The sequence below is a fragment of the Crotalus tigris genome, unplaced genomic scaffold (assembly GCF_016545835.1).
Source record: "Crotalus tigris isolate CLP2741 ecotype Arizona unplaced genomic scaffold, ASM1654583v1 scf7180000019218.882973, whole genome shotgun sequence".
In the NCBI taxonomy this organism is placed as follows: domain Eukaryota; kingdom Metazoa; phylum Chordata; class Lepidosauria; order Squamata; family Viperidae; genus Crotalus; species Crotalus tigris.
In genome coordinates this window covers 136,854-163,619 of record NW_024097440.1, presented here as the reverse complement: position 1 = coordinate 163,619, position 26,766 = coordinate 136,854, and the positions used below count along the sequence as shown (strand labels likewise).

General features: G+C 39.6%; 1 protein-coding gene across 3 annotated transcripts in view; it reads right to left on the bottom strand.

Moving 5' to 3' along the window:
• Positions 1-21,971, bottom strand: part of LOC120316058 (broad substrate specificity ATP-binding cassette transporter ABCG2-like) — a 34,448-nt gene extending 12,477 nt beyond the window's left edge. For 2 of the 3 annotated variants that reach the window (XR_005558853.1, XM_039361223.1), the window contains exons 1-9: positions 20,985-21,971; positions 17,704-17,912; positions 11,723-11,782; positions 8,636-8,750; positions 5,894-6,046; positions 4,040-4,197; positions 3,257-3,408; positions 2,184-2,282; positions 238-467 (exon numbers count right to left, since the gene is read on the bottom strand). Coding sequence is in view for 1 of the 3 variants with exons in the window: in XM_039361223.1 (XP_039217157.1) it covers positions 238-467; positions 2,184-2,282; positions 3,257-3,408; positions 4,040-4,197; positions 5,894-6,046; positions 8,636-8,750; positions 11,723-11,782; positions 17,704-17,891 (1,155 nt within the window). In the remaining 2 variants the exon portion in view is untranslated. Of the gene's footprint in view, positions 1-237; positions 468-2,183; positions 2,283-3,256; positions 3,409-4,039; positions 4,198-5,893; positions 6,047-8,635; positions 8,751-11,722; positions 11,783-17,703; positions 17,913-19,572; positions 19,625-20,984 lie in introns of those variants that run through there. The other variant, XR_005558854.1, reaches the window with a different exon arrangement.
• Positions 21,972-26,766: the final 4,795 nt, after the last annotated feature.

Here is a 26,766-nt window from a genome sequence, read left to right as displayed (position 1 = left end):
GCGGACCGGCAGTTTGACACCCCTGCTTTAGAGTGATGGGAAAGCATGTTAACAAGAAGCACCAATAGTCCTCTGTCTTTTTTAACAGTACTGTAAAGACTTCTGTAAGAGGAAATGTGAAAGAAATTAATTCCTAAAATAAGGAAGCATTGATACCTAAGCCCCAACCTTCACCAGCTTCAGTAAGTGTAAGATTGGCATGTGAAAGGACAGGACAATTAAAACCTTTAGAATTACCTGTGCTATGGAGGCTTGAGGGTTACCTATTAAATTTTTGAACATCCGTTTGGAGACCCACTTCAGCTGGTGAAAGAAGGAAGTGGAATAGGTGATTTTTTGGAAAGTGATCTCTTTGGTTTTGCCCCTTGAAGACAGCTTTTCCAATTCTGCTTTGGTTTCTTGGTTGTAAGAAGAACTTGAATACTTGTCTGCCAATTTCTCTGCCAGCGTCTGATCATGAGTACCATCTTTAAAGAGATAAGAGGAAAATTAATTATATTGAATATGTTTTTTTTTCCTTCTCCGGGTGGGACAACACTTTAGCTTGATCATGGTGGGAGTATCGTTGCTTAAGTACATGTAGTCCTTGAGTTACGACCACAATTCAGCCCAAAATTTCTGTTGTTAAGTGAATTTTGCTCCATTCTACGACCTTTCTTGCCACAGTTATTAAGTGAATCACTGCAGCGGTGAAATTAGTAACATGATTGTTAAGTGAAACTAGCTTCCTCATTGACTTTGCTGGCCAGAAGTTTACAAAAGGTGATCATGTGACCCTGGGACACTGCAACTGAGTTTGAATGGTCACTAAACGAACTGGACTACCTGTATTTATGCTAATGATAAGCATCATGATAATGATCATGACAGAAAACTGTACAAACCTATAAATCTCTGCAGAGACAGCAAAGCCAATTCAGAACTGTTTGTTTGTTTGATCTATATCTGTTTTTCCTTTAGGAACTTGAGACAGCATTCATATATCTCTTTCTTTTAATTTTCCCCATACCAATTCTGGGAGATAAGTTAAACTAAAACAAAATTACTGACTCCAAGTTACCTAGTGAATTTCTGTGTAGTTGAGTTCAAACTTCGACTTGCAACTCACTGATCATGGTCTAACACCTTCCTTGTCACCCACAAGTCGGTGGGCGTGTAAATATCCTTTTATTCATTTTGAATTTTTTACTACACTTTTACATCTAAATGTGGCTCAAAGTGGTGCACACAAAAATCTGAAATTAAATGGTTGGTAAAAAGACAAAAATAAAAGGAATCTAAATTAGTCAAGGATGGCCCAAAAAAATCAGAATCTGGTTGTACCTTACCAGAAGGCAAGACAAGAAGCAATGGATGGAAACTAATCAAGGAGAAAAGTAACCTAGAACTAAGGAGAATTTTCCTGACAGAATAATTAGGAGAATGATTTGCCTTCAGAAGTTGTGGGTGCTCCATCACTGGAGACTTTTAAGAGAAATCTAGACAGCTACTTGTCTGGAATGGTATAGGGCAGGGGTAGGCAACCTTGGCTCTTTTATGACTGGTGGACTTCAACTGCCAGAATTCCTGAGCCAGCCGTGCTGAGGGGAAAGGGAGAGGTTTCCATGCTGAACCATGCTGGCTCAGGAATTCTGGGAATTGAAGTCCACCAGTCATAAAAGAGCCAAGGATGCCTACCCCTGGTATAGGGTCTCCTGCTTGAGCAGGGGGCTGGACTAAATGACTTCCAAGGTGCCTTTCACCTCTGTTATTCTGTTATTCTTTTTTGGCTAACAACATTTATTAAAAGGTACCAGCTTTTGTAGGTCGTAGCTCACTTCAACAGATGCATAGCGTAGCTAGAGGATTGATTAACACTGCAGAACAAAATGCTAATCTGGGTAATTTTTCCATTTGTCAGAGCTGGTATTAAAATATAATCCATGTAACAATGGAGGCAGCTTTCCCCCTACTCTCTGTGGCTCCACTGCATCATAATTAGTAAAAGCTATGCAGCATTTGGGAGTATTGACATATAAATGAATCTAAAGTGCTTAGATATATGTTTCTTGTTGTGCCATTTGCACTATTCAAATCCTAAGTGAGCTCAATGACAGAGCTGACAGTGCAAAAAGCAGACTGCCTCTCTCTATAGCACACCAGGCAGTGATTCCGAACAAGGAGCTATGTTTTGCACACTATACCTTTCTCAGTTTCATTAGAAGAAGCCACAGCTGTCGAGTCTCCGTTAATGACATCCAGAAAAAAGTCAGCAGGGTTATTGTATGGTTCACACTCATAACCTGAAAAAGAAAGAAAGAAAAAAATAATAAAAGAAACAAAATGTTTCTGCATCATTTCAACCGTTGGTGAAAATATATGGCAAAGCATTTTTTGCAATACCACAAACATCTACATTATTGTTTGCTAGAGCTGGCCCAACCAGGCTTTCTAAATTCTCTAATAAAATTTAGGACAGAGAAATTGGGTGGACATTTTCTCTGAATTTCTCCAAGAGAAGCAAAATTTATCCACCAATTTAAAAAATACAGGATTCCACCTTAGCAAAGATAGCAACATCATCATGGCTTTTTTTCCTTTGGGATTTAATGCTGGTGATGGAAACCAGGGAGAACACAAGTCATTGGAGTGTTGATTGTTTAGAGAAGGATAGGACATTTCCATGCATATCTCCCCTGGCTACTTCTTAATAAATGTCTCCCTTAAAATTGTTTCATAACATAACAGCACATTGTTCGACACCAAAGTTTCCAAAGTACATGCATGGTACTTGGTACACCTTAATTATTGTGTAATAGAATTGTGGAAAGCATTCTGAAGGTCAGGTTTCTACAAGGCTCATCATGTCAGCTTCAGACTTTTTTCTCAAGTTTTTGAACATAAATGTGCACACAGAGACAGGGTACTAAGAAAACTGAAGGAAGACTTTGAAATATGATGAGTCTCTGAAGAACAAAACCATCTTTGGTAACTATATGCAATGCCTCTCCAAATACATTATCCAGATCTAATACATACGCTTAAATTAAATAAGGTAATTTATAATTTTATTCATACTAATACTCCATGAGCAATCCTGTCCTTTACTGTTGTTTTTGAGCTAAGAATCATACTGGATCTTTGGCAAATTAATCTCAGAGGTAAATACTTTCCCATCAACATTATGGTTCCAAATCAGATCCCGGATCTTATTTAAAAAAGAAAAAAAGAAAAAGAGATAGCCAGGCATTCAATAAATAGCCTTCTGGACACTTACCGATGGTCTTGAAGTAGTCTAAGGCATTCTGAGCAGGTCCATGATACAAAAGTCTTCCTGCAGCCAGCAAGGTTAGCTTATCAAACACTCTGAAGATGGAGTAGCGTGGTTGATGGATGGAAAAGATGATGGTTTTCCCTTGCTTAGACATCCTGCACAGAGAGTAGAAAGCTCATTAGAAATATGTTAAGGAGTTAAAGTTAATTCCTTAACGTAAAAGACCCTGAAAATTAATATTGATCACTCAAATCCTAGGTTTGGTTTTGTTTTGGGGGAAAAGGTGAATTAAAATATCCACCCATCCATCCATCCATCCATCCATTTATTCATCTGTCATTTTGTTTGGCTGTGCAAAATGTCAGTATTGTAACTGGTCTCTTTCTTTTCATGATTCTTTTTTCTGTTCAGGGAGCGGGCAGGGATGCTAAGAAAACTGCTTCTGAATTATATCTTGATCCTCTGATCAAGGGGACGATGTTATAGAAAATGGCCTTCTTTTATTCTATGTGTGGTGTTTGTACATGGAAAAAAGATTGTAGCAGGGGTCTTCAAACTTGGCCCTTTTATGACTTGTGGACTTCAACTCCCAGAATTCCTCAGCCAGCATCGCTTCCTTTTATAGAATCAAAGGGCTGACATGGACCTCGGAGGTCTTCTAGTTCAACCATCTGCTAAAGGGAGGAGTCTTACACATCGCAGCCAAACGGTTGTCCAGTCTGTTTTTGAAAACCTCGAGTTATTTTTTGTGTAGTTTCTACATGGAGCACTTCATCTAGCAATTACCTTTTCAAGAGCAGCAAAACGGCATTGGCTGTGCTGGCATCCAGACCAGTGGTTGGCTCATCTAAGAACAAGATGGCCGGGTCAGTAATGAGCTCCATTCCAATATTGGTCCTTTTCCTCTCTCCTCCTGATATGCCACGAATGAACTGAGTTCCAACCTAATGGAAAATGGGGATGTCCATGACATTGTCTTCTAGAAAACATTTTCAGGCAGAGATTATTTAGCACCCAACCATAGAAGACTCATTATTGAATTTGATTTAAAAAAAAAAAAACCTTGGAAGATAAAGGAGAATATCTGTAGCTCAGGGTTGAAATGAATGGATTTTGGTGCTCTTTGAGCTTGGTTTTTTTTTTTTTGCAGACATTTCATAACATCATGATGATGTTACCTAGTTTGGATAACGAAATGTCTACAAGAAAATAACCAAGCTTAGAGAGTACCAAGGACCCTTCCAATTAGAATATGTATTAATTATCAGTGGTCCATTAGCACAGACACAATGTTAATACATTGTCATCTTCAGGCACCCTTTGCTGAACCCTACTTCAGTGTTGATAAGAACAAGCCACAATAACATCTGGTTTAAGTATTCACTCTGTACTTCACCTCCATTTATTTGTCTAATCTCTTAACCTGGTTCATATTTACTTCTGCACTGTTAATCAGAAAACTAATGATACAGTACTTTTATCTCATTAAGACCAATTTCTCTCAGTCTGATTGTTGAGTAGCCAGAATTTTGTATTCTTCATTTTTAATGTAAAGATCTGGTAACACTTAAGCCCGCCTGTTCTTCACTTCTCCCAAAGGTTGATACTGTGTTGTAGTTAGGCTGTGCACAAGTGTTATAGAACATAGGTCTCCCTATTAATGACACAAAGAGCACAGCCAAATAGCAGTTGACTTTGAAAAAATGAAAGGATGAATATGCCCCATATCCTGGGAGGATACGGATATAGGTATAGATAAAGGTATAGGCTTCGGAATAAGTCTAACTAGACATATAGAGATAGAACCAGATCCAAATCTAGATAATTGAATCTAGATCTTCTATATGTATGTTATAGGCAAAGTCCTGAATATGGGGGATGTAGAACAGAGGTCCCCAACCTTTTGGGCACCAAAAGGTTTTTCCATGGATCGGAGAGTGTGTGGTTTTATGTGCTGCCTGCCTGCCTCCGGTCCAAGGATGGGGCTTTTCTTGTTTGTGTGGACTGGAGGCTGGGGACCTCTGATCTAGACAAACAAGATATATTGCTGACAAATATTCCTAATAGGTCACCAAATGAAAATATAGATCAAATTGACATTATAGCATCCTCTCCAAGCCTTGGTGCCATTCAGAGGGTTTTTACATCATTCTGGCTGGCATGGTGAAGTTAGGGCATGAGGTTAGTAAGGCAGTTCTATCTAATCTGCTCTTTAGAAGGCCAGATCCTGAAGTTGAAACTCAAGTACTTTGGCCACCTAATGAGAAGGAAGGACTCACTGGAGACGAGCCTGATGCTGGGAAAGATTGAGGGCAATAGAAGAATGGGACGACAGAGAATGAGGTGGCTAGATAGAGTCACTGAAACAGTAGGCGTGAGCTTAAATGGACTCCAGAAGATGGTGGAGGACAGGAAGGCCTGGAGGAACGTTGTCCATAGGGTTGCAATGGGTCGGACACGACTTCGCAACTAACAACATCTAATCATGGATGTGGCTTGAATATTTTCATCTGTCTTATTATTATCAGTTCTGACATACTGGCAATAACATTACTTACCATCATCATTTAACTGAAAGTTAGTCCATTTCTAGCGCTCCCTTTATGGAAATTAGTCCTCAGGGAGATTTAATTTCATTACCTTTGAATCTGCCACTTTTGTCAATCCCAGCTCCTTGAGGATCTGGTTGATTCTCTCCTCCTTTTCATAAGCTTTTACTGTTTTGGGTAGTCTGAGCGCAGCTGAGAACTGGAAGTTTTCCCTCACCGTCAAAGTCCCCATCACAACATCATCCTGAAAATACAAAGAAAGCTTTTAGTTGATTTTCATTTATTTGCGTCAAACCGGAAATTATATATGTATTTATTTATCAAATTTCTACACCACTCATCTCATCTGAGTGACTCTGGGTGCTGTACAAATAAAAACCTACAGTAGTATAAAAAAACATAATTAAAAACAGAGGTAAACATATAATTAAAAATAGAATTAAAAACGTTTTTTTTAAAAAATAAATAAATAAAACATAATTAAAAGCGAAGTTAAAAATTAAGAGGGTAAAAATATTAAAGAGGCAAAGGCAATGCCCTCAAGCCACCAATGAATCCCAGCATTGCATATATCACTCTTAGGCCTGCATGCCAATGGGCAGAGCCAGATCTTGATTCCTTTTTCTGAAGACCAGGACAGCAGGAGGGGGCCCATCACTTCTGAAGGTGAGATGTTCCAAAGGGCAGGGGGAATGAGAAAGAAGTTTCTCTTCCTAAATCCCACCAGTCATAATTCTTTAACCAATGGAGTCCACAATATACCCTCCCTGTCTGAGCAGATGGGATGTCTTGATGTAATTGGGACAATTGGTTCCTCAGATAACCTGGTCCCATGCTATGAAGGGCTTTAAAGATAATAACCAACAACTTGAATTGGACCAGGATGCAAATCAGCACCCAATGCAGCTTGTATAGCAGTGGTGTTACATGAGTAATCCTAGGGCTATCCAAAACCGCTCATGCTGCCATATTCTGCATCAGTTATGGGTTCCAACTACTCTTCAAGGATAGCCCCATATAGAGAGCATTGCAATAGTCCGTATGGGAGGTGATCAGGGTACCAGTGACTGAAAGAAGAGCTTCTCAATCAGGAAAGGATATAACTGGTGCCTAGCAACCTCCTTGCCTGAGCAGTTGGAAGCTGTCTTGGGGTTAGCTGTGGAGATCACCAGGCTTGGAGGACTTCAATCTGATGTCCCTATTTTGTGGAAAACGCAAGGACTCTTATGAATTCCAGAGAGTTTAGCAGAGAGATTTATTGTGCAGGTTCAGAAGCAATGGAGACAAGCAATTCTGAACCCCGAGGGTGGGTTCAGGCTTCAGTTTTATACTTTCTCTTTCTCAAGAACAAAGAACTACACATTATGATACACATTGTATTACATTAGGTCCGTTTCTCATGGGTATACAATGGAGAGTTTTGCTACATACATTGTATCCAAGTGCAATGCACATTAGGTTAGTCACATATTGCTAACACAGCATTATCCCAGTAATTATGCAGACACAATCATTATTTTAGTGATTGTTCATTAATTGTTCATTATTCCACCTTACCTAGATACAGAGGAGCCTCTTACTCACAGCCACTCCACTTATCAGGATTCAGTTGAAACTTGTTGTTCCCCATCCAGGACCCCCTCCCCCCTGACCTCCTGATCATAAAAGGGCATTCATAGCATCACTTACTTCCCCCAGTGTGGAGATTTATACCTGAATATTATCAGAATAAAATATGATATCATCCTGTGGTGATCTCATCTTGCGGCTTCCTTTAAATATTAAAAAGGAGCAGAGAGAGCACTGATCTCTATGGCACCACACAAAGCAGGGGCCACAGACTGGACCTCTCACTCCCTATCAACACTGATTGGGACTGGTACAGTGGTGGGATTCAGCTGGTTCGCACCAGTTCGGCAGAACCAGTAGCTATTTTTTTGTTGCCAAGGCCCAGAATGGACTTCCGGAAGTGCCATCCACACAGAGAACTGGTTGTTCACATACAGTATTCAAATCCCACCACTGGACTGGTCCCAAAGGAAGGAAGTGAACCAGCCTAAAACTGTGGCCCTCACTCCCAGCTCCTAAAGCTAACCCAAAAAGAATTATATTGAAAGCCACCATTGTCTCCATCCTGCTCTTTCCAGGGCTCATCAAAAGTGCAACCAATGGTGGCCACGAACTCCTGAGCTGCTTCCGAGACCGACCTCAGGGACAGCAAATTGAAGCCTCCAGAGACCATAAGCCTGGTGAACTCCATAGCCAACTCGTAGCCTGGAGGTTTCTATGCAGCAAGGTGACTGGTACAGTAGCAACAATCCCAGCTGAGGCCATGAGCCTATCCCATGTGAAACAGGATCTCACAACTGGCAACTTGTGGAGCAGCACCTCTGAAGGCCAATAGATAGTCCCAGATGACAACTGTTTGACCCCCTCCCAATGGCCTGCAGGTCTGAGAGGTGCCATACCGCAAATCCTACCAGGTGCGGTTCAGAACCCCCTTGCTTTCAAGCCCAGCTATTTCTTGGTAATGTTTGCCAAGTTGGCATGTTCCTCTCTAATAAGGTCACAAATGAGAGGAGTTGTATTATTAACCAGCTTAGCATTCAACCACAGCAGCAGCTGAAAACCCGGGCCTCTGTCAGATTTCAAGGAACACGTGCAACTTTCGCTCCAGATTCCTGTAGTGTCAAAAAAAGAAGAGAAAGCATGGAATAGTCCACTCTATACCTATCCAGATTTCTTTTGCATAAAAGACATTTACACATAAGAGTTCTGATGCTTCACTATATTTGGTGAACCATAAAGTGGGATAAAAAGGACAATCAATTACCTGTACTACGTAGCCGGAGATGCATTTAAAATTGGCAGGCTGGGGGGCACCATTGATGAAAACAGCTCCAGTTAAGCCATGAGGATCTTTCCGTGCCGCTAAAATATCCAGTAATCTAAAAGAGAAATCAGGATTGCCTAATGTTTGCCACATTTTGTTAAAGTGAAAAGTGCACAAATGCAAGTAACACATTTGTATGGTTTTGGTTATATAAAACCTGCAACTACGGGGAAAGCCTCAATGAAATGAAATGCCTTCAGATAAGAGGGTTTGGCAGAGATCATCAAAACCCACCTGTCTCATCTCTCCCAGTCTAATTTTGCAGCAGTTGTTATTATTTCATGTAAATCAGTGTTCCTCAACCTTGACAACTTGAAGATGTCAACTCCCGGAATTCCTCAGCCAGGATTACACCATCCCCTCCACAGTTATGATATGACCCTACGTTGCAAGACTGGAGGTACTTAAGATTTCAAAGGAAGGAAGCATCATCAAACTACCGTATATTCCGGCGTATAAGACGACTTTTGCAAGGGTTAAAATCGGCGCCGAAGTCGGGAGTCGTCTTATACACCGAGTCGTCTTATATGCCGGAAATACCGGTCGTTTCTGGCATATAAGACGACTTTCTAGGCATGCGACTCGGCGCCGAAGATGGGGGTCGTCTTATACGCCGGGTCGCCTTATACGCCGGCATATATGGTATCTATCTGGCATAAATATATGGTTTGACCAATAGACTATGACCAGACTGTTTAAACAAATAAACAAACACGTCTCTTACTCTACTGCTTCAGCATCTTAATTCTGAGCATTAGACAGTTGGGCATAATCAGCATCTAGCTATTTTTCAGCTGCCTAGGACAGCACAGATAGGTGTGTGACCATAGCATTATACCTATCAGGATCCAAGCAAATATTCCAACAAAATAACGGACAGAAGCTATCAAATTATGATTCACATCAAAGTAATTTCTGCTTAGCAAAGGATTATAGAAAACCACATATAGTAGGGTGGCTCTTGCGCTTAGGAGGCTGGGTTGGAGGTGAGAGCAAGCCTGTGCTCGAAACCTAAGTACTGCCATGGGGTGGGGGTGGGGAAAAAACCCATATTTTACTCCAGCTCCTGCTGTGGACATGAAAGGCACCCCCCAACTGGGTGTCCCATGGGCAACGGTGATATCACCAGCTAATCCTTTTAACTTGGAAGCATCTCGGTGCTTCTGACACGAGAGGAGTGCATATATATATATATATTGCCCCATATACATATATATATATGTATATATATTATTTATTTATTTATTAAAATTTATAGACCGCCCCACTCCCACAGGACTCCGGGCGGTTTACAATAAAAACACAACATAACTTAACAAACAAACAATACAATAACATTCATCCAGGGGTCAGATTTTATAAACCCCAGGCCTGCCGGAAAAGCCAGGTCTTAAGCAGCAAATATATATATTTGCACTCCGCTCGTGTCAGAATATATATATATATATATATATATATATTTGTTTTCTGAGGTTTTCGCGGGTGTTTGTATGTAGGTCTTTGGTTATTCGGGTTTTCTCCCTTGTCAAATTGGAAGTGTCTTGGCAATGTTTCGACGAAGTCTCATTTATCATCTTCAGGCTGGTGCTTTCGGCTTGGTGCTTCTAGGAGCAATGTGTGATCGTAGCTGAATAATCAGAGAAGCCATCAAGATAGAAAAACGCCCACATAGCATGAACAAATGAGATGATACCTCCCGCCTACCAGCCATTTGGAAACCCACCCTTATTGACAAATGAGTCCCTAGCACAAAGAATGACACCAGACCCACACCCACGAAAGCCACACAGGATGTCACCACCACACGTCCACACAAAAAGTAAACCCAAACCCACACCGATGATGAGGCACGACCACAAACCAGAAGCCAGATCACAGCTGCATCATTGGCCACTTTAAACCCCTCCAATCCATACATGAAGCAAACTGACACCCACCCTGAAGATGGGGCACGGCCACAGACGCGAAGCCAAGCAATGGCAATGCTCACCATCTCACATCCCCCTGCAACTCAGATTAACCTGAGCACAACAAAGACCCCACCCAAACAGAACACTCCCCCAACCAATCAGAGCACAGCCAACCCCCCATCCAATCAGAGCACAGCCAAACTCCTAACCAATCAGAACACACCTCCATCCAATCAGAACACAGCCAGGCTCTCAACCAATCAGTTCATATCCCCACTGGCAGTTAAAAGGAAGAAACAGCTACGATCACATTGCTCCTAGAAACACGAAGCCGAAAGCACCAGCCTGAAGATGACGAATGAGACTTCGTCGAAACGTCACCAAGACACTTCCAATTTGACGCGGGAGAAAACCTGAATAACCAAAGACCTACATATATATATATATATATATATATATATATATATATATATATATTCAAAAACTAAAACACAGATCACCGAGACTAAAGAATTTATTTAAAAACTTAGCTTTCATCAGCATCTACTGACATCGTCGGAGTTCTAGGGTCATTGCTCATGATGAAACAAAGGGCGGCCGTCTGCTAAAAGAGGCATGGCTATCCAACAAGCATTCAATCAACCGCCATATTGAACTGTTACTAGCTTATCAGACATTACACCAGCAGATATCTTTAAATAAGAAAACCGCAAGGATGAAACAACCACAGATCCTCACTGACACAAACAGGTCAACAGAGGATCATATTCCTTCCTCAATGGATTTAGGGTCACAGCAAATGATCGAGAGGAGGCAGACAGCGCTAATGAGTGACAGCAAAAGACTTGGAGCCAACATGGACAGGGACAATGACAGCAAGAAAGAACAACCAGCTAAATTGGCAGCATCGCATATGCAAATGTCAGAAAAGCAGTGAGATGACTGCACTCGGCAGAACGCACATCTGCATGGGCAGGGCGTGAGGAGAGGAACAGGGTGCTGAAATTCAAACAGCTGTCACAAAGTTAAAAGGATTAGCTGATGACATCACCATTGCCCAGGGGATTCCCAGTCATATATACATGAAATCACATTTGTCCACTGCTGTAAAACTTACGAAGATTTGCCACTGCCTGTTGGCCCCAGAATTGCATTCAGTCCTGGTGTCATTATTCCACTGAAAAACAAACCAACAAAAAAAAATAATATCACTTTCTAAGCCAGTAGAAACAAGTATCTTAGGTCAGAAATGTGTCTTGGCAAGCTCTGGTATGGAATACCCCAACAGCTGCACACTAAAGGCAAACTGTAATTCAAGGAAGCTGATTTCTGCCACTGCTGAACTTCTTGAAAAAGATTTTTTTAAAAAAAAAGAAAAGAAAAATACACAAGAGTCCCCAGTGCAAAAGATATATTCTGTGCATTACAGATAATCCTCAAATTACAAGCATTTGTTTAGTGACCGTTCAAAGTTACAATGGCACTGAAAAAAGTGACTTATGACCATTTTTCACACTTACGACCGTTGCAGCATCCCCACGGTCACATGATCAAAATTCAGATGCTTGGCAACTGGCTCATATTTATGGTGTCCCAAAGGATCATCTGATCCTCTTTTACGACCTTCTGAGAAGAAAAGTCAAAGGGGAATCCAGGTTCACTTAACAACCGTGTTACTATCTTAACAATTGCAGTGATTCACTTAACAAATGTGGCAAGAAAGGTTGTAAAATGGGGCAAAACTCACATAACTGCCTCGCTTAGCAACAGAGATTTTCGGCTCAATTGTGGTTGTAAGTCAAGGACTACCTGTAGTTCCAAAGATCCACCAATGCCCAAACAGGTTCTTTCAAGGAGCCAAGATGAACCATAAAAAAAATAATAATTGTATAATATGACCAGTAGTTACTAGTTATCTGATCTTCCTTGAATTTGAGGTTTTCTGAGTTGTGATGAGCATTTAAAATGTGGATTTACAGGTGGCTGTTACGTATAAGCTGGGTTGACAAGATCAGAAATGAGAAGGTGATAAGCCGCCTGGGAAAGCCAAGGGAAATCATCAAAACAATTAAAAAACGAAAGTTAGAATATTTCGGACATGTGATGCGACACCCAGAAAAATACGGCATACTCCATTTAATCCTGCAGGGAAAGACTGAAGGCAAACGAGGTCCAGGCAGAAGAAGAACATCGTGGCTTCAAAATCTAAGGGACTGGTTTGGACAAAACTCAGCAGCACTTTTTCGTGCGATGGATTAAGATTTGGTGGAATATTCAAAAAAATTTTAATAGAAGGATAAAATTTACACCACAACTGTTTTTGTTAGGTATTATTGTTGATTGTGATGATAAAGAAATTATTTTAATGTTGAATTTAATTACAGCGGCAAGGCTGTTGATAGGGCAATACTGGAAGAAGGAGTTTTTGCCTACTTTAGAGGAATGGTTTTTAAAAGTTTCTTATTTATCTGAAATGGCAAAAATTTCGGCTTATTTGAAAGATCAATCGCAAGAGAAATATTTTTTGGTGTGGAAAAGATGGGTGAATTTTATACAGCACAAATATGAGATTAAAAAGTATTATCTAGCTTTTGAATAATTTATGCTTAAGGTAACGATTGGAACTATTGTTTTGTTTTGTTTTTATATATTGGAGTTAAAGTATTTAAAATTTTGTTGTTTTTTTGAATGTATTTATAATTGTTTGATGTTTATTTAAGTTTTTAGTTTTTATTAACCTTGTATTCAGCTCTGGGAAGAAGGGGGGAGGATGATGGGTGGGAGGGGGGGTGGGAGAGGGGGATCATTTTATTGTAAAACTGCAAAAATTTTCAATAAAAAAAAAACATGATCGCCAACATGATCGCCAACGTCCGATAATGGATATGGCACAAGAAGAAGAAGAAGTTGTGAAGCTGGAGAAGGCTCCTGGGCAATCTTTGGACCCCCAAAGTGACAGACAAGTAATGGAGCATATAAAAACAAACATGTCACTGGAAAGCAAAAATCACAAGATGACGTGACCAAACTCACTGAAAAAGAGAGTTGTGCTCGGAATAATCAGCGGTAAAAGAAAATGAGGCTGCCCAAAACATGGCATCTAAACACTATCAAAGCTGATTCCAGGTAGAGCATAAAGCAAGCGAAATATCACAAAATGAGGAGAGAACTGGTCTACGCGGAGAATTGGATACAATTGAACAGACAGTATCATTATCATCAAGTCCGAAATGGTGTAGGTTTTCCTGCCTGAGCAGGGGGTTGGACTAGATGACCTCCAAAGTCCCTTCCAACTTTACTATTATTATTATTATTAAGTTGTTTATGGTAGATGATAGCATCTGGGTCACTGTATCTGACTTGGAAGCTAAGCCTGCTCAGAGTTGGATAATAAATAAATTATTAAATAAATTAAACAAATAAAGTACCAGTGAATCCAAAACTAGATATTTGGTTATCAAGACCTGTCCACAACTTGGCAAAGATTCTTTTTTTTAAAAGTGCCTAAGTCAGTGGCCTTATTCAACCGCAGAAAAAAGATACAAATACTCCTCGACTTACAACAACAAATGAGTCCAAAATTTCTGTTGCTAAGCGAGACAGTTGTTAAATGAATTTTGCCCCATTTTACAACCTTTCTTCTCACAGTTGTTAAGTGAGTCACTGCAGTTGTTAAGGTAGTAACACGGTGGTTCAGTGAATCTAGCTTCTCCATTGACACTGCTTGTCAGAAGCTTGCAAAAGGAGATCACGTGATGCTAGGACACTGCAACCGCCATAAATATGAGTCAATTGCCAAGCATCTGAATTTTGGTCACGTGACCACAGAGATGCTTCAAAGGTCATAAATGTGAAAAACGGTCATAAGTCACTTTTTCAGTGCTGTTGCAACAGTTGCTAAATGAACTGTTGTTAAGTCAAGGGCTATTTGTAGTGGGAAACTATTTTACCCAAAAAATGTTGCCAAAAAATTTCTCCATCGACTAGTGTTGCCAGGCATAATTATGAACTTGAAGGCATATGAATACACACAAAGAATAGCCAGTGTGGCTACTAATAATTCTTGTGGCAAATACTTCCTTTGTGACTCAATTAATTTCAAGATTCTATATTTTGTGTTATGGGAAGAGCAATGAGACTTTCCATGCAATATATGATTTCTTTTTTTAATATCCAAGGTGTCCTCTACCTTAGTTGCCCTTCTTCTTGTTAACCTAAAAAGGAAACCCAACTGCTTGTGCCTTTCCTTGTAAAAATTGTCTACATCCCTCTCATTGTTGTTTTTCTGCATCTTTTCAAACACAGTTTAAAAACTGGATGAGTAAATGAATTGAAAGTACAGGTGGTCCTCGACTTACGACCATAATTGAGTCCAAAAATTCTGTTGTTAAGTGAGACCGTTGTTATGTCAGTTTTGCCCCATTTTATGACCGTGCGTGCCATAGTTGTTAAGTGAGTCACCGCAGTTGATAAATTAGCAACTCGGTTGTTAAGTGAATCTGGATTTCCCTTTGACTTTGCTTCTCAGAAGGGGATCACATGACCCTGGGACACAGCAACGGTCATAAGTATGAACCCAGTTGCCAAGCATCTGAATCCCATGACCATGGGATGCTGCAAAGGTCGTAACTGTGAAAAACAGTCAAAAGTCACAGTTTTCAGTGGTTTTATAACTTTGAACAGTCACTAAATGAACTGTTGTAAATCGAGAACTACCTGAACTTCTAGATACTGAAGAACTGAAGAAGCTTCTTGGATGGGAAGCAAAACATCTTCAAGGAAAAACAAAGAAAATCCAGTTGCCTCTTGAAAAAGCACCTTTGGGAAAACCATGACCTGGATGACTGAGGATCTCCATAGACTTCTAGATACAGGTAGTCCTCAACTTACAACAGTTTGTTTAGTGACCATTCAAAGTTGCAATGGCACTGAAACAAGCGAATTATGACCATTTTTCTTATTTACGACCATTGCAGCATCTCCATGGTCATGTGATTTACATTTGGATGCTGGACAACTGGTTCGTATTTATGACGGTTGCAGTATCCTGGGTTATGGGATCCCCTTCTGTGACTTTCTGGCAAGCAAAGTCAACGGGGAACCCAGATTCACTTAATCACCATGGTACTAGCTTAACAACTGCAATGAGTCACTTAATAAGAAAGGTCGTAAATTGGGGCAAAACTCACTCAACAAATTTCTCAGCGACATAAATTTTGGATTCAGTTGTGGCCATAAATTGAGGATTACCTATAGTAATAAGTTGAAATCCATTGATCCAAATATGCAGAGAATCTATTTTCAGGAGTTTTGTGTGAAAAGTAATATTGACTTCAACATATTTCCATGACCTCAGATATTCTCTGAAATCTGACCTTTTTATGGTGTAATTAAGTTTGGTGACATCTGCCTTCATGACCCGCTGTTTCTAGCTACCTGTATTTTGCTGAATATTCTGCAGGGAGTAACCCTTTTACTTTTCACACAGAGAGTAATATAATTCAGTTAATTATTTATAGCGTCACCCACTGATCCCACACCATACTGAACTTTTGAGCCTACACGGGCCAAACCAATGATGGAAAGTAAACATTTAAAGGGAGATCCATACAACAAACATCCGAGAAGAGAAGACAACTGGTGTTTGAACTTGGGTTACTGTGCTTTGTGTTTTTTTCTATATTCTCCAAACTAGTCAACCAACTTTTAGATCTAGAGTAGACAATGCCTTATTTTCTCATGTCTTTTCATTTGTTATCTAGTGGTTATGCTTCATTCTCACATATGATTTATCTCATATTCTGTTCTCTTCTAGCTGATTCCAAGGATAAGAATTTTTTAGGATACAATCTGGGTGGGTCAACTGGTCCAGAGATTTAGTTATCTGAGCTTCTGTACTTGTGCTGGAGGCCAGTGGTGACACATTCTGGTGAGAGAGATTCTCAGATATCCCTGTGAATGGGCTCCAGCAGAAGTCTGAAAGCTTGAAAGATTAAACCTCCAGTCCCAGTGACTGACAAAGATTGGATCGATCCTGCAACATTATCTTGGGACAGGTATATTTGCCTTTATTTGTAATTTTTTTTTTAAAAAAATGTATGGGATACGGTAGTGACCCCCAACCTTTTGGGCACCAGGGACCGGTTCTGTGGAGAGAGTTTTTTTCCATGGACTGGAGAGGGTGTGGTTTCACATGTTGCCTGCATCCCGTGGATGGGGCTTTGCTTGTTTGCGAGGCCCAGGTGCTGGCATGTCACGAACCTGTGCCAGTCCACAGACTGGGGGGTGGGGGACCCCTGGGATATGGCATAAATGACTGTAGTAGAAAGTGTACACCTCAGAAAGGATAGCATTTTTTTCACTGCTGCTCAACTGCCACAAGAATTTACAAATGGCCATCATATTAATTATCCTTAATAGAAAGATTAGTCAATAAACATAGGCATCCTGAGAGAAAAAAGACACATTATATTCTTTCTCATTAGTGTGAACTCTTCCCTGATTGAAACTTTCTGATGATGCAAAAAAAAAAAATATCACAAATAAGTGTTCAAATACTGACTGTCCAGGAATGGACTCAACTAGTAGACAGCTGAAGCTGAGAAAGGCATTCCTTACTATGGAAGCCACGGGGGCCTAAATGACTCTATGCAAGTCCAAATTATGAGAGTCAGTTTGGTGTAGAGGTCAAGACATTAAACCAGAAACCATGAGACCAAGAGTTCTAGCCCCATGTTGGACACAAAGCCAGCTGTGTGATCTTGGGCCAGTCATTCTTTCTCAATCCAAAGATGGAGACAATGGCAAACTATTTCTGAAAACTTTCCAAGAAAACTAATTCAGGCCAGGCGTCAAAAGCTGTCTGGAAGGGCCAAAAAAATAAAAAGTCCAAATTATACACCTGATGCTTCAGCGAAGCACAACCTCAACAAATAGACAAACTTCAAATCCCAGAGATATGATCCAAGTGCCATCATCTGGTCCTAAAAGTTTCCAAAATATTTCAAATGAGCCATATTAAAAATCCTATGCAAATGCTAATGATAACTAAAAAGAAAACAAGCTGAGCATGCAAGTGGACGTAGTAAATGAACATACCTGATATCTTTCAAAATTTCTTTTTCAACTATTTTTCGACAGCCTATAAATCCACTCTTTGTCTTCACTCTGTAGCAGATGTTACAAAAGGCGACAGTACTGGGTTTTGTTGAGCTGCAGGACTGATTCTGGATACCATTTGTATTGCAATCTGCCATCGGGACAATGACTTCTGAGCTCTGAGACATCTTTCTGGATTATATTTACTCCTAGGAAATACATACATGTGTTATTTTTCAGACATTTTTCATTTACTGTTTTATTTTATCATGCAAATAAAAATGTATAAATGCATAAACCGTATTAAACAATCAATACATAAGCTGAAAAATTAATCAGCCCTGAAAAATTGTTATCAACTGAACTGTTTTAAAAATGTTGGCCATATTGCCTAAAAAAATACTTCTTTTTTTTAATAAAGTCTAATTCAGATGTTAACAACGTACAGTTATGAAGCATCCAATGCTACAAATCAGTTGTACATTTCTGCTCTTTATGATGGAAAAGTCATTTTAGGCAATGCCCCTCAAATCCTGAATCCTAATATCTTCAAAATACTAAGAATACACCCAGATGCATCCTTAATATTCATTGATTGACCCAGAGCAGCCTAAACAGAACGCAAAAATAACAATGAATCAAAACTTTATGAAAAAAATATCATTGTACATTGGAGCTTTGTTTTTTAAATATATATCCAAGGTCTCTTGGACTTAGTTATTGATTTTTGAAAAGTTTTTGTATTCTAAATATGAAAAGATGAAGCAATACATTTCCATAGATCTAGAATTAACAAACTTAAAGATGTAATTAATCCCGTATCAACACTAAATGGATTTTATATGGATTTTAATTATTTTTTTTCTGCTATGTTCAGTTTATTTTAATCCCATATCAGTGCTTTGGATTCACATGGGTTTAAATTTTCTTTCTATTATGTTCAATTTATTTTAATCACTACGTAATATATTGACAAGAAAGCATTTCATAAATGATTCACTACTATTACACTAAATGTCTACCCAGGATTTGTGTTTTTTTTAACGAAATTAGTAATATATATATTATATTAGTAATACATATATTAGTAATATATATGTGTGTGTGTGTGTGTGTGTGTGTGTGTATGTGTGTGTGTGTATTGATTTCTAAAGTTTCTTATTGTAAAGTAGAGTTTTCCCTGGCTTGATTCCTCCAAGATATGCTGAGAACATCCAGAATTCCTAGGACAAAGGGTTCATCTGAAAAACAACTTATTGGAAAAATTAAATAATTAAATAAAATTAAATTAATGCATGACAATCATGCCATATACCAAAAGGAAATGTTGGGCAATTAGGAAGAGGTAGAATAACAGTAGGGAAGAAAAGAGACAAAATCAAAGGACAAAGAAGTATAGAATTGTGCATGGATAAACTTTGGTTCCCTTTTGGCCCTAAAACTGAATTATCCTTTATTCTCAAAATGTAGACAGCAAAATAAAACATAGCTAATGAAACATGAACACCCCAGTGTGAAATTAAAACAAAAGCAAATTATGACAGCCCTCTCAGCAACCAGTACAGATCAGTTGTGCCTCAGCAATACTTATTTCTAAATTGATTCATAAAACTGTATTCTGAAACAGCTATTTTTCTCTATGGAAAGGTTTAGCCTTTGTGTTCAGCGGCCCCATTAGCCCTTCCGAGCATAGAATTATACAGACAGGATGCCGCCAACAAAAGGCTTTGATTTCTCAACATAAGGAGTCAATCTTGGAGCCCCAGATGCATACATGGGAAAAGCCAAAAACACAACACAGACACACACACACACACACACACACACACACACACAGAGCTGCATTGCACATTAGACAGAATCATATACTTATTTTGTGGAATTCATCTGGATTGATTGCCTGGATAGTGTTACTTGCTCCACAACGACCTTTGGTTTTAAGCAAATAAATGATTTTTGTCTGGCATAACCCACATAGACGACAATCCCTTGACTCAGACGTAGCTCCGTTAAGGCTTCTGCTGTAAAGGCTGGCTGAGTCTTTAACGTGCTATTAAGACTCTTTGTGTCTTTTTGATGCCAGAGATGAATAAAAACTGCCTTTCTGGAAATGGCTGATACTATAGGAGCCTAAATTGTACGGTAAGTCTGAACAGCCCAAGGTATGTCTTTCATTGATTTTAAAATTTTAAAGGCACACTACACCTGAGATTTGGATACATTTCATTTCCCCCTTAAAAATATGATTGGCAGGCAGGTTTTAAAAAATGCCCTGAATTTATTTTAAAAATATTTTATAAAAATATTCTTGCAAGGCCAGTGAAAACAGATAATCTTGTTAATAAATCAGCCAAAATAGATCTGAATTATTGACACAGGGAAGTAAAGGGGGAGAAGCATGGTTAAACTGGCCCTTGTGATAACTAGTTAAAATGTTACACTTTAATATTGTATTCGCATTCCATAATATGTCTAGCTTACTATGCTGATAGCATTAACCATGGAAGGCTTTTCAAAATATTCTGGGAAGATAGTCTTGTGTTTTTATTCTAATTAGCTATAGAAAAAAAATCAATGGGAGGACAACTAAGTTTTAATCGGGTCCTAAGGAAGTTGTTGCATTTCTTATGATTTTAAAGGAATCAGAATTAATCTTTTAAAAAGAAAAACTTGGTTTGATTTCTTAATATTTAGTGCATTGAAAAATCATTCAGGGTTACTATTCAATAAGATCGGTATTGGTTAGATTCATCATCATTTATTAAATTTATTTGCTGTCTGACTTCCAATGTCTCCTAGCGGTTATAGATCTATCTCTTGCTCAGTTTTATTCCAGTCCCTCTGTTATATATTTTATACATTTATACAATTTATACATGATTGTAATTTTCAGTTATATGACAGGTTCCTTCCCTTGCAGTATGTCAGGTCTGGCCATTGCAAATTTTGAGTATGTTTGGTTACTTTGCTGTGTGACTCTATTACGAACATTCCTATCCTACTTAGAATAATTGGTATTTGTGAAGAAAAAAAAGTGATAAGCTTAAATCACACGAGCAAGGAACTGGCTTATTATCAGCTGAAAACAACTGTAAGGAAACCCACACATGCTGTTGCTAACAGGGACCATTTCTTCCTGACCTTTCTTTTTTTTTTTCTTTACTCATGCAAACAACTAATATGAGAAGTTAGAACCAAATCAAGCAAAGAGGCAAACAAAACTCATCTATCAGAAAGGAAAGGGGGGGGGGGGAAATCCCAGATGTCTATTGTGGACTTACCTTCAATGAACGTAAGAGGCACAGAAGAAGCAGCAAAATAAAATAAGGTGTTCACAGCACATCTGGGACTCAATTATGGAATGCAACTTGTAGACCTTTACAGCTTTCAAAAAAGCACCCTCAGGAGCCTGACTGGGCACCCTCAGGAGCCTGACTGGGCATCCAAGACACCGCTTTGTATGACAAAGAGCACCAGTTAGTTTCTTCTCTCTTTCAATTCAAGCAATTCCTTTTGCACAGCTTTGTAAAGAGATCACAATTCATCCCTCCCCCTTCCAGCTGCAATTAAGGGAGGGGTGAAAGGTCTGCTTAGGGAGGGACTAGTACAGAAGAAGAACTGACTCTATTTCAGTGGCTGATAATGCTTCAAGCACAATGCAGAAGGCGCACAGGAAGTCCATGGGCATTTGACAATGCACCCAGATTCCCCACTCTAAATATGTTAAGAGAAAAGCTTCAGAGTCGTCTGGGTTGCCCACATGTTCATGCCCATATGAGAAAAATTAAGGATAATGCTTAGGCAAATGTACCCCCCCTCAACTGCCTCCAGCTCTGTTCAAACAGTTGAGATTCTATTCTAACGGGAGTAAACGTGCAGTAGATCCAGACCTCGACCATATCCCTATGCTGTAAACACAAAAGAAGCTGAACAAAGAAGGGCACCCATCCTGGGCTGCCAATCCAGGCTGAAAAAGAATATGGATCCATTTCTGGGAAACGCAACCAACCAGCCAACCATCATGAAGAGCTTGTTTGGAAAGCAGAAGAACATCTCCATTTATAGCCTGCTGTTTCAAGAATGGCAATTCCTCTGTTCCTATTTGCACAGGTAGGAATCCCGATGCAATTAATGATAGAAAGAGACAAATACAGAATAACCAGGGACATCAGAGGAAACTCCACTGCCAATAGGGTACGTTGAGCTAAGAACATATAGAAGTAAATGAGTCAGCTTTCTAATAGTTCAGGCACCAGGCTAGAAACCCGGAGAATGTAGGTTCTAGTCCCATCTTAGCTGGGTGACCTCTTAGGCCAGTGGTTCTCAACCTTTTTAATGCCGCGACCCCCAACCGGTCGTAAGTCGAGGACTACTCAACCGGTCGTAAGTCGAGGCCTACTCAACCGGTGCAGCACTGTTTGCAGAATGGGACTTTTGGCGGGCTCAGCAGGGCAGAGACAGCCTGGACAATTCCTATTGGCTTTGGAAAGCCAATAGAATTAGACTCTATTCAAGAGAGTCTATTCTGTTGGCTTTCAAAAGCCAATAGAATAAAAGGGAGTAGCACAGCTAAGGAAAAGGGGGAAAAATGGCGGACTGCATTGTTTGGCGACCCCCGTGAAATGGTCGTTCGACCCCAAATGGGGTCCCAACCCACAGGTTGAGAACCGCTGTCTTAGGCTAATCCCTTTCCCTCAGCCCAACTCACTTCACAGCGTTATTGTGGTGGGAAAAACAGGGGGAGGAAGATGTGTTGGATATGCTCGCCGCCTTATTTGTAAAATTAATAAAGGCAGGATACAAATTAAATAAATAGATTCTGTAGCATGTTGAAGAGCAGTACTAGGGCAGTTTCCCCAACATGTTCCCCTCCCAATGAATGAGCCTCCAACTCTTAACTGCTACAGCTAGATTACAAAAAGCTACAATAGAAATAAAGCTGGATCTAAGGAGCATTTTGATACTCAGGTATAATTGATATAATTACATATATACTTACACGTACAGCTACAATCAAGCTGCTAGAAATTAACCAGCTTAAATAGAGGAAATTAAATTGGCTAAAGAAGACAAGTCCTCTTTTTTTCAAACACATGAGACAAAGGATTATTCAGGAATGTCTGCAAGCAGGGTCTCTGTTGCATATTTGTATTCATCCCTGAGAAGCAATGCTTAGGCATGCCCCAAGCTATGCTCTAAATTTCTGGGAGGGCTATAACTCAGCATTAGGGAAACATTTGGCATTCATAAGACCCCAGTTTTAATACCCAATATTTCCACTTAAAGGTTCTTGAATAGGAAGCACATCCTAAAGAACCAGGAACATTCATGCACCAAACTTTAATAAATCATCTCATAGCTTGATGCAATATAAGGCAACCGTGTAGATCAAATATAGAAAAACAATTATTCTTCTCTTTAAGTTTCTGCTGTTGTAATCATTCAACTGGATTAAAATCTGTAACATTGAAAAAAAGCCAAACAATTAATTATAAGGTGACCAACCATCCTCCTTTAGGGAGGATAGTCTCCTTTTGTAAGTTCTGTCCTCCCTCAAAAAGTGTCCTCCTACATGTCCTCCTTTTTCATATTTGAAGACTAATCTGCAGGCTTTTTTTTCTCATAGAACGTCCGGCACTTTTTTTGATGGTTTTTTTTCAATTTTTGCATGAGCTGTGCTACTCCCCCTATTGGCTTTCAAAAGCCAATAGGAATTGCTGCTGAGTATGCCAAAACACCCAGCCGGCAAACTTTGCACATGTAAGTTGTCTGCAGTGAAGGCGAATTGGCAGGAACTTTGCACCTTCCCTGCTACCCAACTACACCATCTCCTAGTTAGTTCCGAAGAGACTGGAGCGGTAAGTTTCTCTTGATCTTCGGCTCTGCTAGGGCAATAATGGCTGCAGGCACAAGAGGCAGGGGCGGCGGGGGTGCTGCGGGTGGGGGGTGAGGGGCGGCAGCGGCCAGCTGCCCCCCGTGCTGTGGGAGTTGCCGGGCCCCCTCTACACGGGGCTGCGCAGGGTGGGCGGCGGTGCTGGAGGGGCGGCTGCAGGTGGGGTGTGTCGACGGCAGGCTGCCCCCTGGAGCCGGTGTGGCTGATGCTTTGGGAGCTGTGGGGCCCGCTGTACACGGCGGGGCAGCGTGCTGGCGGGGCGGCTGTGGGTGGGGGCGCGGGGGGCGGTTGACCTTCCATGGGCCGGGCCAGCTTTTACAATATTTTTTTTCTTCAATTTATTTGTGTCCTTCTTTTCATTGTAAAAAAGTTGGTCACCTTATTAATTAACATCATTTATCTATCTAAACTGTGAGAAGTGGTGACAGTGAAGGACATGACATGTAACACAGACCATTATATGGGAAGAGGAAATTATAATACTCTTGATCAATTCATGTTGAATGACTTTTGGATCTCTCATGTTCTGTAGTTAGAGCAAGCAGGGCCTGGAAAGGAGACATGATGATTATCAGCTGTATTATCAGGCAATGATCTCATCACTATCACCAATTCTTCAATTATTTTTGGGGCACAACATCCACTGTGCTTTAACAGTTGCATTGCTATGAGTATATCCTGATAGATACTGAACTGAACAAGACTAGGGAAGATTTCTACCTGAAAAACTGGACAGTGAGCTTGGTACTCTTTTAATATCTGGCTTCTATTCTGTTACAGGAAAGTAGCAGTTCCACACCTAAGCCTTGAGATACATGATCAATGATTTGCTATACTACTTGGGTCAATGTAGCTCCAGCATTTATCTAATCCCCTCAAATCCAGTCATATCTGCATTAGGATGGAGGCCAAATTCTGCATGTGTACACACATGGAGAGAGAAAAAGAATGTGTCCGTATTCGGGTTTTTGTTACTCACTTAATGATGGCATGAAGATGCCCTAGCATCCTTTATTTTCTACCGTTTCTGAAACATGGTCTTCATGATGTCCAAGGCCCATACTGAGGCAGCTTAAAATGGCTCTAAATTCTTCCAATAATAAAGTAGCATTTTTCCCTTAAGGAGAAACTACATTTTGCTGTGGGCACAGTCTAATGTATTTCACCAATGTTGAGGTATTCTCAATATTTTAGGGTTAGGATTCAGTTCTTTGTACAGGGAGTAAAGACACTCATTCTCATAAAAAAATATATTCCAGGCACTAGTGCGTGACAACCGCTCATATAGTTATAACTGCTATTTTGCAACAAGTGCTACTTTGCAACAAGTGCCGAACTGAGTTCAACTGGTTGGTTTGTACAATGAGTATAGACACTCACTCTCATAAATTAATAATTATATTCCAGGCACTAATGCGTGACAACCACTCGTATAGCCATAAAAATAGATAGGCAATATAAAAACCTGATAAAAGATGCATGAAAGTATTGTAACTTTTACATCAAGAATGTCTGAAGGTTTTTAGATTGCATAAACAGAGATTTCCTTTCCAAGATGTGATTTAGATAAGAACATTACTTGAAGTTCTGCCCAGATAACAATATGTCTGATACTTATTTGAAGCATTATTTGAGAGGGGGGGGAACCTAAGATATTAATGCATGGAAGCAGTTGAAAGTAATTTTAATTTTTGAATTCACTACGGATAATTTAGCCCTTCCCAAAGATTACTGACTTTTCTGTTCTTTAATCCATGGAACTCATCTACATACGGAATCTTATATTCAGATGGGAAAACATCTAAGACTGTAAGATTAGATTTAAATAGAAATTGTACAAGGAGAATTTCAATGGAAAAAGAATATTCAGTTCACTTTGAACATTCTAGTTAGAGTGTACTGGTATAAAATGTTTTATTACTGATATATTACTATTGCTAAAGTAAGTACTTCCTTTTCTCTAAAATGCTAGAGATGCAATCAACAGATTGGATCCTTCTTCCGTATGTCTGCTACGTATTTTTATTTTATATATATTTTATTTATTTTTATCTGTTTTACTATAAGCTGCCCACAGTTACATATGTGAGATGGGTGGCTATATAAATTAAATAAATAAATAAATGTCACAAAGCTCAACTATATTGAAAATTAACTCATGGTTGAATGGAACTAATTTTGAAATTATAAGCCTAATTGTAAACCTGAGATATTTTTTACTAAACTTCTCTAGTCCCCACATTTCTTCAAAATACACTCAGCTGGCATCATATATAATAACAACTGCAAGGATTTTGTGACCTTTTATTGGATTTTTTTTTAACCCCTCTACAGAAGGCAGGCTGATTAAATTGTGGGAATATGCTTCCATGTTTAGAATAACTTCATATCTAGAAAGAGAATCTGGTATACAATTTACTCTTACTTGGAAAACTTTTTTGGGATGTATGGAAAGTCTATACCAGTGATGGCGAACCTTTTAGAGACTGAATGCCCAAATTGCAACCCAAAACCCACTTATGCATCATGGAGTGCCGGGTAGGTGTGGCCCATTGGCTGGGCGTGGCTCATTGGCTGGGTGTGGCCCATTGGCTGGGCATGGCTGCAGTAGTAACGGCAGACTGGGTGGGACTAAAAAGTTCAATCAATCAATTCCAACTTTGCAAGATCTTTTTTTTCCTGTGAGAAGTTGAAATTGACTGATTGAACTTTTTTTTTTTTGCACATGGTGGCAGAGGTCTAAAGCGAAAAGGTTTTATAAAACCCAGCTGAAGGCCTAGGACTGGGGCGAGGGAGCGCGTGCCCACAGAGAGGGCTCTGAGTGCTGCCTCTGGCACCCGTGCCATAGGTTCGCCACCACTGATCTATACATCGAATTGCATTATATCCCAAATTTGGGTTTAAAATTTATATTTTAAATGGACCCATAGCTTACACATTTACAGTGCTTTTATGTATTTCTATTACCTAGCTTTTTTTCCCCTTGTTACTGATTTTAATTGTTAACCATTCTTATAATGATGCATTAGAATATATTGACCGTGTGACATTTTCGATTTGCTAGTCATTTATAATTCATTGGCTCTTGTAGTCTATTGCTTAATTTTTTCCTTCTTTTCAATATTTCTCTATTTTTAAAAAAAAAATGTCTCAGTTTTATCTTTTTTTTC